Genomic DNA, 12,161 nt, shown 5'->3' with positions numbered 1-12,161 from the left:
GATGTGCTTTTAGTACAGTTAAAATGATGTCAAATGTCAACAAAAGCAGGGCTCAAAAAACATCCTTTTGGCTTTCATAAACACAATTTCATTGTATTTTCGAGCAAACATTTCTTTTCTAAATATTTTCATGTATTCTTCGACTTTTTTCTACCAAATTGCTTACTGTAGAACGGCTGATTTGAAAGTTTTGATTATTTCATGATCTACGAACCTTGTGTACTAAAACAATGTTGACAGATTCTCTTCTTTTTTTATCACTTGGACCAAGGTTACTAGAAACACAGCAGCACTTTCAAGATCGGTAAAAAGAGAGGTCGGATCAAAGCTATTTTTTACTCCATCATTGTTGTGACAGTTGGTTGAAAAAGTGACGACAAACATACTTGCAGTATGTGAGTGATCTTTGCTATAATCTCTTAAACGAAATAGGTAATTGGAAATTTTGGAGCAGTGTACTGTTCTGCTGTGTTAAATCACTGGATATAGATCCTGTTGGCCGCCATGATTGGTGAAATTAAGAGTGATGGCCTTCCTCACGCTCCAGAACATAAACCGAACGCCTCAATTGCCGCTCTGAAACATACCGAGTTTGCAGTTGTGCCCTCAAACAATTGTCAAAAAATTTACCACGGTTTTTATCTCGTTACATGGTGTGCTGCGACCTCTTTTCCATTGATCTTGAGCACTTTGCAGTTTAGCATCTGACGTATCTTGTTTTTGCTGACGACAAGCAGGAGAATCCAATCATCGTCGTTCGCGTGAAAAAAGATAAGTGCAAGTAACGCAAACCCGACCCGTTTACGCTGGGGATCCGCAGGAAAAACGGTAGCCGTCCAAAGCAGAACAGCGACGTTAAAGTGGCACGATAGTCCTCAGCCGAGGCGGTGCGTTTCTCGGGTGTATCGTCAACTTTCTTTGTCGCGCGTACTTTTCTTCCCAATCCCCTCGCTCCATCGTGGTGTGTGAAGCAAAGTTTGTGACGGTTCTGAAATATAAGATAAAGCATCTAGTAGCAGCTAGGTAGCAAGCAACTAAGTGCAGCGGAAAAGATGGATACCAACGGAACGATGGATCACAGTGAAACAGAAAAATCACGAGCGCAACCCGCCTTCGACAATGTCGACATCACATCGCCGGACGATGAAAATGAAAACGATATCTTCGAGTCCGCTATACAGGTTCGTATTCGCTGTTCGATTGCGCTGGGCGGACGGACGGACGGACGACGGGTGCTCTCTTTTCTCCTTGCTTTCTTTCTTATCAACTCTGTCGCTACTGCATCCGCTTTCTACAGCAGCGCGGCTTGCCACGCGAACCAATACTATGATATTAAATTAAATTTGATTGAATTACGTTATTGGGCTCTGGTGCACTATAATTGGCAGCAGATAAGCACATCTTGGAACCGGCCGTGTCGATGTCATGTATAGTATGTGAAGATGAATCAGCGCGGCATTGCTCCTTTTCATCCCCAGTTTCGCTGGAGATCTTGCAATGCCATATCGACGGAGGCCATTCCGTTAGATTGCGATAAGGAAGTTAGCAGTAGAAACCCTTCCTTTCGAATGGGCGTTTCTATGCCTTCGCTCTATGACTCGTCCGTCAACATTTGCAGCAGACAAAGGTTTATCATCCTCTTTTTGTTTGTCGTTTTGCCCATCCAATAGGAACCATTATCGCCGGTACTGGAAGACGTACCAACGGACGAAGCAGGCGATGCATTCATCGAAATCTCCGTTTCCGATCCGCAGAAAGTGGGAGACGGAATGGGATCCTATTTAGCTTACAAGTACGTACTAATTACAGCTCACTTTCACACCCTTCGGTGGCATAATTTGCATCTCTCTTCCGCTCTTCCCCCTCACGCAACACAGGGTGTCTACAAAGACCAACATTCTGAAGTTCAAGAAGCGACAATTTTTCACCATGCGTCGCTTTAGCGACTTTCTCGGTCTGCACGATCTGCTCGTGAGCAAATACCTCCGGATGGGTCGTATCATTCCACCCGCGCCGGAAAAGAACATCATCGGCACGACGAAGGTGCGAATGGGCAGCCAACCGCAGGCCGATACGGGTACGGGCGTCAACCTGGAGTGGATCGAAAATCGGCGGGCATCGTTGGAACGCTTTCTGAATCGCGTCGCCCAACATCCCGTCCTCTGCCTCGATACGGATTTCGTAAACTTCCTCGAAAGCGACCAGGAGCTGCCGCGGTCGGTCAACACGGCCGCCCTGAGCGGGGCCGGTGTGATGCGTCTGTTCAACAAGGTGGGCGAAACGGTCAACAAAATAACGTACAAGATGGACGAGAACGATCCGTGGTTCAACGATAAGATCAACGAGGTGGAAACGATCGATGCGAACATGCAGAAGCTCCACTCCGCCATCAAGGCGCTGGTGACGCACCGCAAAGAGTTGGCCACCCTGACCGGAGGGGTTGCCAAGTCGGCCGCGTTGCTGAGCACGTGCGAGGAGCACACCGGACTGTCGCAGGCCCTCTCGCAGCTGGCCGACGTAGAGGAGAAGGTGGAGCTGCTCCGCTCGGAGCAGGCAAACTCGGACCTGTACATTCTGTCGGAGACAATCAAGGACTACATCGGCCTGTTCGGTGCAATAAAGGACGTGTTTCACGAGCGAGTGAAAGTGTTCCAAAACTGGCAGCACGCGCAGATGCAACTCACGAAGAAGCGCGAAAACAAAGCAAAACTGGAGCTGCAGGAACGTCGTGACAAGCTGGAGTTTGCCCAGAAGGAGGTGGAAGAGGTAAGTGAGGCCTTGTCGGTGCGCCCTTCGGAGCTTTTAACCACTCCATTCATGTCTGTTCGCAGTGGGAAGGAAAGGTGCAACGGTGCCAGAAGGAGTTTGACAACATTTCCAGCGAAATCAAGAAGGAAATGGAACGTTTCGAGCTGGCGCGTGCGCGTGACTTTAAGTCGACCATCATTAAGTATCTGGAGGACCAAATGGCTCATCAACAACAGGTAAGCTAGAGGGAAAGAAACAAATATCTTCAACTTGCTGCAATTCTAATGCTCTCCTTCGTCCATCATCTTCGGCAGCAAATGAAATACTGGGAGGCCATCGTCCCCGTGGCCCGTGACATTGCATGAGAGGAACAGAACGCTACGGATCCACCCACCCCGTTTGCCGATGACGAGCGCGTTCCGACGACCGACAAGCTTCGGCTGTCGATAAACTTGGTCGACTCTAATGCTAGAATATCGTAGAACGATAAGCGCGATCCGGAGGGGGAGGATGATGTTTGGCTATTGGTGAAATGTTTTAGGTATGATTACTTTATCCCTGTTGACCACCCGGAATTCGAGGGTGGGATACGTCTTGTGAAATGGTTGGGTTCTGTGTGCGCGGGTTCTGAACCTTTCCACCGGAGACCGTCCACACTCGCGTGCGTTGATAGTAGTAGAATTGAAATGAAATTATTGTTTTGTGCGCGTGATCATTGCGCCTGAAGTGTGAGGGACCTTTGTGATTTCCTTCCGCGAACGGGAATTCTCCTCTTTCCTCTCTAACTCTCTCTCCCTAGGTACTAATAGGATGTTTTCTTTTATTTACCTTTTTTGTCGTACGATAAAAGTTTATCTATTAATCTTGATCGCTCGTGAAATTGCAAACAAAAGAGAACAATTGAACAACAAAAACTATGATATCGATCGACCAAAAGTGATGTAATATGTAAATAACGATAAGCGCATTTTGAGATATCGTTGCAAAATTTATGAACTATAAAGCATGAAAATCCCAATTCGACATTCGTAACGCCCGGTTCCCTGCGACATTTCGGCAATAGATGAGACCGATTGTTGTGATGCTAATATGAAAATAGGCTTTCCAAAAATTATGCTTCTACCGTTCCACACATATCTTCCCTGGAAAACGTGGCAAGTATTTCCCCCCTCCCTTTCTAAGTCAGCCCTTTTTGCTGCATTGCTGCGTGTGTTAGCAAACTTTTAAACCAACTGTAAATATCTATTCCCTGCTCGGAACAGCCACCCCCCAGTAGTCTGCCTTTGGTTTCAGACTGCCCGGGACGTGGTGGTGCTATAACCAAGACAAAAGAAGACAAGGTGCGAAGAATCTAGTGAAGCAGTGGAACAAATTCTCGAATAATGGTCATAGCAAAGTCGGAACGTAATGGAACCAAAGCGAGACGTGTACAACTACTTTACGATCGCTCGAAAATTCTTTCAATGAGGCGTTCTTGTTATGTTTTTGCTTCACCAGACGTTACTGATGTTTAGTAAAGGTTTGGCTTATTTGGCTTTTCGTGTGAACTACAGTGTAAACAAAATATGTTCTCGAAACTATTCTTCACTTCAAGGGCATTGTTTGAATTGGGCTTTTCTAAGCATTAACAGAACACGTTACAAACTATAGTAACGAAGTGTTTAATCATGGCTGAAGCAAAAACAGACAACATTTGCCAGGATATGAATGTGGTTGATGGTTTTCCGTAGACCAAACTGAATTGCTGAACAAAAGATATTTCTAAATTTGCGATAATTTAGGAAAATCGAAACGGTAAAACATTATACACACGATTATTTTCCCAGTTTTTGGTTTACAGAGCAGCACTGTATTCTATCATTTTTGATATTAGCGTAAAATTTCGTAAAAACGAATGTTAAAATGGAAGGAAATGTACCAAAAACAAATGATCGTTAACGCTTTCCAAAACTTTTCCGTTTCCAATCCCTGAGTTGTTTAGTTTTTTTTTCGGGGACAAGTTAAGGCTAATGGTTTTGCATAAGATTCTTGAAGATTTCCTTACTTTAATGCTGTGCTTAAATGGTACTCGTAAAACGCCTACGTCTCGCCGCCAAACGTATCGATCGCGTTACTCTCTAACAATTTCTGCATCAAACAGGTGCTGTGCTGATTCCAGTGGTATTCTCTACCTTGAAACAGATAGAGTTTAGAGGAATCGATCATCGCTCAGTTTATTCGCTTCTATTTCATCCTTAGCCAGCCAAAGTGAAGCGATAAAACTCACAAATCTATTATCTACATAGGGTCTACGCATCACGATGCACCCAAACACCTTGAAACAATCAAATAAATTTAGTTGCCTGTTCGTACATGCAAATACTACCCGGTAATGTTCAGTGACATTATACTGTGAAGCATTTTTTTAAAGCAAATCATTACGCTTTTCACGGAATTAAACCAGAACGCCAATCATGTTATTCCTAGCATTCCAATATCGTGTTATATATTTTTGAATTGTTTATTAACAGTGTTCCTGTTTATGTAATTATGGACAAACATACAAACGAAGAAAAATAATAATGTAACTCTGGCAAAAGGCGGATCGTGGTTGATCTAAAACGCGAACGCGCGCTAAACTCTTGTAGGCATTTGTAGGCAAAGCAAGTCGAGGAGCAGTGTGTTCTTAGTCGTACGCGGATGTATTATAAATAAGGGAGGCCTGTAGAGAGGGGAATGTTTTCCCCCGCGAATGCTGCTCTAATGATAGACAAGACGGATAGATACGATTAAACGAAAAGATTCAAAGACCGATCGCTGGTGTCTTGTAATAGTTATGCAAAGCTACGTATGCTAGATAAGCCCGGTTCTGGAATCATGTTTTCAAATTGTCTCGACTAATACACAACTCAAGCGTCAGCGCTTTTCTTTAAAAGCAGCGAAGCCGGATTGGTTGCTGTTTCATATGATTTCCCTGCTGTCTCATACTTCTCATGATCAAATGGACATAATGGACCACTGGCAAATCAATGCGTTAAGTTATTTACACGTCTTTTCAACGTACAGGTCCAAGGCATCAATGACGATCAATCGGTAATCAATGACGAGACAAGAACTAGCCAGAACAAATGAGCACGTGAGAACTGTTATAATTTTAAGAGCTATGTTTAAAAAAATATATATACACATTATATATATCTATATTCTATTACAGATCTTCGTCTTACTTTTATTGCATCCTGATAGTTTTCTCCAAACGACGAGTAAAACTGCATTTCACATCCGAACTATACACCATTTTCTTTTTATATTATTTTCATTTATACGTGCACGTACGGTCTTAACTCCCATGTTCCTTAAATTAAACTACAATGTCAAATGTAATATATTATAGTGAGTTTTAGAAAGTTCCCCACGTCCACCATGCTGTTCACTTCTCGACCGCCAATTCGAACTGAATCAGGATAATGAGATAGCTCGTCACGGATGCAATAATCTGCGAAACGAAAGGAAATGAAAGATTCTTGATGAAAAACTAACCTTAACACATTTTCCTTACCATTCTAGGCGCATGCGACTTACCGAAAACAGAACCGTATAGTCTAATGTGAACATTCGCGAGGCAGTAAACTCGATCGGCTGATGGAGTGTTTGAAGGGCAAATATCTCGATCTGGAAGAGGGTAAGAAGTGCGTATGAGTAAAAATGTCGTTAGAAAAGGCAGCAGACCTCAAACATGGGTACGTACACTTTCCTTTAGCTTGTGATCTATCTTGGTAACGTTTAGACGGAGCAGTAGCTTTTGTGTTTTACGTGACTACGGAAGAAAGGGAAAAATTTGTATAAATAGTATACTATTTGTGCAGTAAGTTTAAATGACATGAATAATTGATTATGTTTTTCGAAAGCCACATAGATCCGCATATAGTTGAGGAAAGGTTGCGAAATGGCTTCACTAACCTGCTCCTGCACCATCTCACACGAGTTCATAATGCAGTACAGTTCGTAGAAGCAGAGCAAACAGGTGAGAGATTCGTGCGCCAAACCAGGTATCGACACTGATGTCTGGCCCCGATAGTTAAGGTACAAGATTTCAAAGAAATGGTACATCTGCAAACGTTAAACGGTGTGTGAGTCAAACTTATTTTCCCAGCCTCCAACGAACCCTACCCTGCTACTACCTGGGAGACAATGAATGTCATGCAGAGGAAACAACAGTTCACTAGCATCTGATCATAAAACGCATGCGATTTGTTGCAGCAACGTGCAATGCGACCCCTTGCATCGGAAAGGTGATTCAGCTTGCTGCGCATGTACACCGAATGCTGCGTTCGTACGTAACCCCGGACCGATTCGTCCGGACCGGCGGAATGCTCCAAAAGCAACTGCTTCATCCGCTCGTTAAGGGCGTAGTGCAGATTTTGCAGAAACATCATGACAGCGTAATGCAGTGCCACGGAGCTAGCGATCGCTACCATCGGGTAGTAGTAGACGCACAGCAAGAGCAGTTCCTCATCGAGATTGGCCTGATCCGACACAACCAGCTCGACGACAGCCAGCGCGAAGCTGCTCGTAACTATCAGCTGGCTCAGCATGATCTTCCAAAGGATCCGGACCTTAGTCCATCGCATGCCCAGCTCGGTGGAGCTAAACAGTTCCACTTTGAGCTGGTAGAGCTCCTTCAACAGCGTGGCAACTTGGTATCGCTTCCGGTAGCGCTGTATCGCAGATGACAGGAACGTTTGCAGCACCAGCTGCCCCTGAATGGCGCTGATCACCAGGTTGACCGAAGTCGTCTTAATTCCACCCTTGTACCGGGCAGTGCTCAGCACAAACTGAGTGCTCTGGTACAGCGCGCTGCAAACGATGGACAGCACAATGCTGTACACGACCAATATCTTCGACACGCGCAGTTCCTTCGCCTTTTTGTCGTACGTTATGGATACAATGCCACTCAAGGTGGCGATCACAGCGCTGTACAGCAGCAACCGATCGATCGATTTCTCTCCTACTATCATCGTTAACAGTAAGCAATAGTGGCCAAACCTTTCGAGCCTCACGACCTACACTGTACTGCGGGAAATTTAACGATAGGTTCATGTTAAAGTAAAACCACACCATTGCGTCGTTCCGAACAACTTACATCCATGATTGTTGATGCGCTGCATTGTGCTAGCGGACATTAGGAAAACACAATTACACTGTATTGAATTACTCGAACCTTCCATCATGAACGCGGTCGACCGATGCGCCCACTAATTAAAAATGTATCGCAAAGCAGGTCCGTAATTTGATAAGTAAATGCAATCAAAGATATTCCATGTACACAAAAATTGCCCACCAGAGTTGGGGAAGAATATTGTATGTTTAATATGATTGGATAGCCATCTCTTCACAACAACAGTCGAATCAATGGAAGTTAATTCCATTAGTTACACAATGGAGTTATACAATTTTGATTTGAAATTGAATCTTACCTCACTTGTTACCAGACTGCATTTGCCAACGATGTGCATAATGTAGAGAAGATCGAATATGGACCACACAATCTCCTCCACCGAAACGACGGTGTCTGTCGTTGTAAGCGGTTCTTTCCCGAGCAGAAACGTCGAAGAAAACGTGTAGAACACCCCAGTCGTGTGCAGGCATAACATCAAGAGATAACACACGATCGGGATGCCAAACAGTGCATTGAAACACTCACAGCACTTCCATAGCTGACCGTAGAACTCCATCAGCTCGCCCATGCGAGGGTGTCTTGCCGAGGAGATTGTACATCCACTTGATAGTAACACCTTGTTAAATGTTTCCGTAATGGTCAACAGATACTGTACCGCAGCGTACACGATCAACAGCACGGTCGCTTTCGAAAAGGTGGTCAAAAACAAACACGAAAGGTACAGCACCATCAGCGCGGGTGAAAAGTCTCCCGAAAGTACGCCATAAGTCGACGTAGTGATAATATACACGATATCGTACAGTAAGTTAAACTTAAAGCACTTAAGAATCAGCCCATCTATTCGAACGTAACCGACGAGCAGCGGGTTAAAGAACAGTTGCTTGAGGTGGTTGAAAAATGCGATCACACGTTGCTGGCAGGACAGAACGTAAAACACCGGGAAGGCGATGACCAACGACTCTAGGAAGTAGGTAATAAAAGCCGTCGCGCGAAGGACAAAATATTCGGCACCGAAATTCCACGCCCAGAGGAAATTCAGCAGCGTGCGCGCAACCTGACCGCAGGTGCTGACGAGGTAGCAATAGTACAGCAGAACTGGTTTGTCCTCTAACCGGGCCGGATATAGATGGTACCGAAACGGAAATACACCTAACAGGACTGCCTTTGTGTATAACATACGAAATAGAAGTAGTGACATGACCATCTCGTAGCAGAGACTGTCGAAACAATGACCGAGAGCACCGGTTCAACCTAATGAAAGTGCCAGTCGAGAATGGTTCAGGACTCGATTGGGACAGTAATAGATTTAATATCTTATCAAGCCGTAGTAGTTGCCGAAAGTCTTTAATAATGCAAGAGTGACAATACCTCATTGAGCAAACAAACGATGAGTCAATGGGCACGCTTTGATGTCCCTGTCCTAGTCCATAGAAAACAAAATAAATTATAGAACCATTACCAATCTACCAACGATTGTGCACGGTCATCTCTACGATTAGTATACGTTCCTGAACGATGCTCTGAAAATAATTGTGTTGAGATTCGATTTTTTAACGAATGTTAACATTATCTTACCTCATCCTTTACCAGAACGCACGTACCGATGATCAGCTTAATGCAAAACAGCTCACATAACGCCCAAACAATCTCTTCCGCCATCAAACCGACCATTGACGGTGTAAACTTCTCTTTTTCCAGCATAAACTCGGACAAGAGTGTGTAGACCACGACGGTGGTATGTATGCACACCAGCAGAAGATAGCACACGATCGGGACGCCAAATAGCGCGTTGAAACATTCACAGCATTTCCACAGCTGCCCGTGCAGCACCATCAACCCGTGCAAGCCAACGAACGATGGCTGTCCGTGAGCCATCAAAGCCGCATTTAATGTTTTCGACACGTTCCACAGATACTGGCCCGCGCCGTACATGATCATCAGCACGATACCCTTCGATATCGTGGTCAGAACTATACATGGAACGTACACCACCATGAGCTCTGGAGGTAGACCGTTCGAAAACAAGCCTACCGCTATCATCGAGCAGGAGCATGTGATCTCGTAGTGTAAATTGAACATTAAGCACTTGCGAAGCCACTTTTCCGGCCGAACGTACCCAGCGAGCGCTGGGCTGTAATAAAGTTGTTTAAAGCTTTTGAAAAATGCTATGATCTCCCCCTGGCACGAATGAACATAGAGTACCGGAAATGCGAGTACCATCGATTCCACGAAGTAATGGATAAAACTTGTCGTCCTAAGGACGAAGAAGTCGGAGGCGTAATTCTGGAGCCAACATAAATTCAGGAATACCCGCGCCGACTGCCCGAAAATGGTGACGACGTAGCAGTAACACAGCAGAACCTTTCTCGGTTCCAACGTGACAGCAGGGTGGAGCTGAAACCGAAACGAAACAACACCCCACAGGACTGCCTTTATGTAGAGGAATCTAAACTGGAAAAGCGCGCTGTCCATCTCCCAACTTTGACTTTGAAATAATGAATGGTAATGTATCGAAAATGGTGCATGTCATCCACCAGGATTCGTGATAGCCCGCACAATATAATTGTCTAGGTGTCAAAGTTGTTCAATAATTCAAGACCTATTACTTTGTTGAATAACCAACTGAAGGGTCAATGCGCATGGTTACGTAATAAGTAGTGACCTCTTCAGGTTCAGCCCCGAGGTAACGAAACCTTTTAGTAATTGAAGTGCAACTATAGCTGTAAAATTTAAAATTAATTCTTACCTCATCCTTTATAAGACTGCACGTTCCAATGATCACCATCACGTACAGCAGGTCGAAGACTGCCCAAAACATCTCCCCGTATGACAAAACTATCTCTGGCGGTGTAAGGTCTGCTTTTCCCAGCAGAAACATCGACGACAGTGTGTACAGTGTTACAGTCGAGTGCAGGAACACCAGGAAGAGGTAGCACAAGATCGGAATGCCAAAGAGCGCGTTGAAACATTCGCAGCACTTCCACAGTTGCCCGTAAAGCATCATAAACTCATTCCAAACACGGTCCGTGGATGTTTGACCGCCTGATAGTAGGACATCGTTCATTGTTTTCCAAACGAGCAGCAGATACTGCCCGGTACCATACACGATCAACAGCACGATCACTTTGGAAAGTGTGGTAAAGCACATAAATGGAACATACGCCACCATAGCCTCGGGTGGGAAGTCGGTCGAGAGTATACCGTAGACCACCATGGTGGCAATGTACATGATGTCGTAAAATAGATTGTAATGAATGCACTTCCAAAGCCACCTTTCCAGTTGAACGCGTCCAGTAAGCAGCGCACTGGAGTAAAGCTGCTTGAGGTTGTTGAAAAATACGATCACGTCCTTCCGATGGGAGAGAACGTAGAGCACCGGAAGAGCGAGTACCACTGATTCTAAGAAATAGCTGAAAATAGACGCCGCCCGCAGGACGAAGCATTCCAGGTCATAATTCCACGCCCAAAAGAAATTCATGAACAAACGTGCATGCTGGCCAACGATGGTAACAATATAGCAATAGTACAGTAAAAACGTTCTGCATTCCAGCTTCGCAGGATACAGTTGGAATCGAAACGGAATAACACCAAATAGGACTCCTTTAATGTAGAGCACTTTAAATAGGACCAGTGACATAACCATGTCTTGGCTTTACTCTGGGCAAACAGTGGAGTGGTCTTTTCGACTTTTATCGTTCAACCGACACATTTTCCAACCCATTTTAAATTCTAATGTACTTTGAATAATTCAGTATGAAAATACATCGTCCTGTACATTCAAACGTCAGGCAAAGCTATTCAATAATGCAAGTTCAGACGATGGCATTGAAGACCATCCAATCCAGCTGGTATATTAGTATGCATTCATGATGTGGATCATCGTTACTCGCAATAATATTGGTTGAACGCAAATATTGTCCTACCACTTCATTTATCCAGCGACACGTTCCGACGATCTACAATGGCCCGAAACGATTTCCTCCATCCAGAATATTAAGTAAACTATAACTAACTGCTGGAAATGTCCTTCTGGGATGGACATGTCGTAGAACCTAGGCCGGGGCATAGGGTGTCGAAGCCTCTTAGGATTTTGGGTGCAATTGTTGAGAAATTAACATAAGATCTTACCTCATCCTTTATAAGACTGCACGTTCCAATGATCACCATCACGTACAACAGGTCGAAGACTGCCCAAAACAACTCATTGACTGACAAAGCTATCTCTATCGGCGTAAGGCTAGCTTTTCCCAGGAGA

The 12,161-nt window shown here is 44.6% G+C and overlaps 2 protein-coding genes across 2 annotated transcripts; one reads left to right on the top strand and one right to left on the bottom strand.

Moving 5' to 3' along the window:
• Positions 1-722: 722 nt before the first annotated feature.
• On the top strand, positions 723-3,810 carry LOC131294038 (sorting nexin-2). Its single transcript, XM_058322088.1, has 5 exons — positions 723-1,181; positions 1,671-1,792; positions 1,878-2,766; positions 2,832-2,984; positions 3,063-3,810. Exons 1-5 carry the CDS (start codon positions 1,053-1,055, stop codon positions 3,111-3,113), a joined length of 1,344 nt encoding a protein of 447 aa, XP_058178071.1. The 5' UTR covers positions 723-1,052; the 3' UTR covers positions 3,114-3,810.
• A 2,347-nt stretch (positions 3,811-6,157) lies between these two features.
• Positions 6,158-7,745, bottom strand: LOC131293065 (uncharacterized). The gene is given in 5 exon segments (XM_058321145.1): positions 6,158-6,223; positions 6,310-6,399; positions 6,476-6,592; positions 6,646-6,837; positions 6,909-7,745. Coding segments are annotated over 5 exon segments (1,302 nt in total).
• Between the last annotated feature and the right edge of the window lie 4,416 nt (positions 7,746-12,161).

Source organism: Anopheles ziemanni, chromosome 2, assembly GCF_943734765.1.
Source record: "Anopheles ziemanni chromosome 2, idAnoZiCoDA_A2_x.2, whole genome shotgun sequence".
In the NCBI taxonomy this organism is placed as follows: Eukaryota; Metazoa; Arthropoda; class Insecta; order Diptera; family Culicidae; genus Anopheles; species Anopheles ziemanni.
The sequence above is the reverse complement of the archived record's forward strand: the minus strand, read 5'-3'. Positions and strand labels throughout refer to the sequence as shown.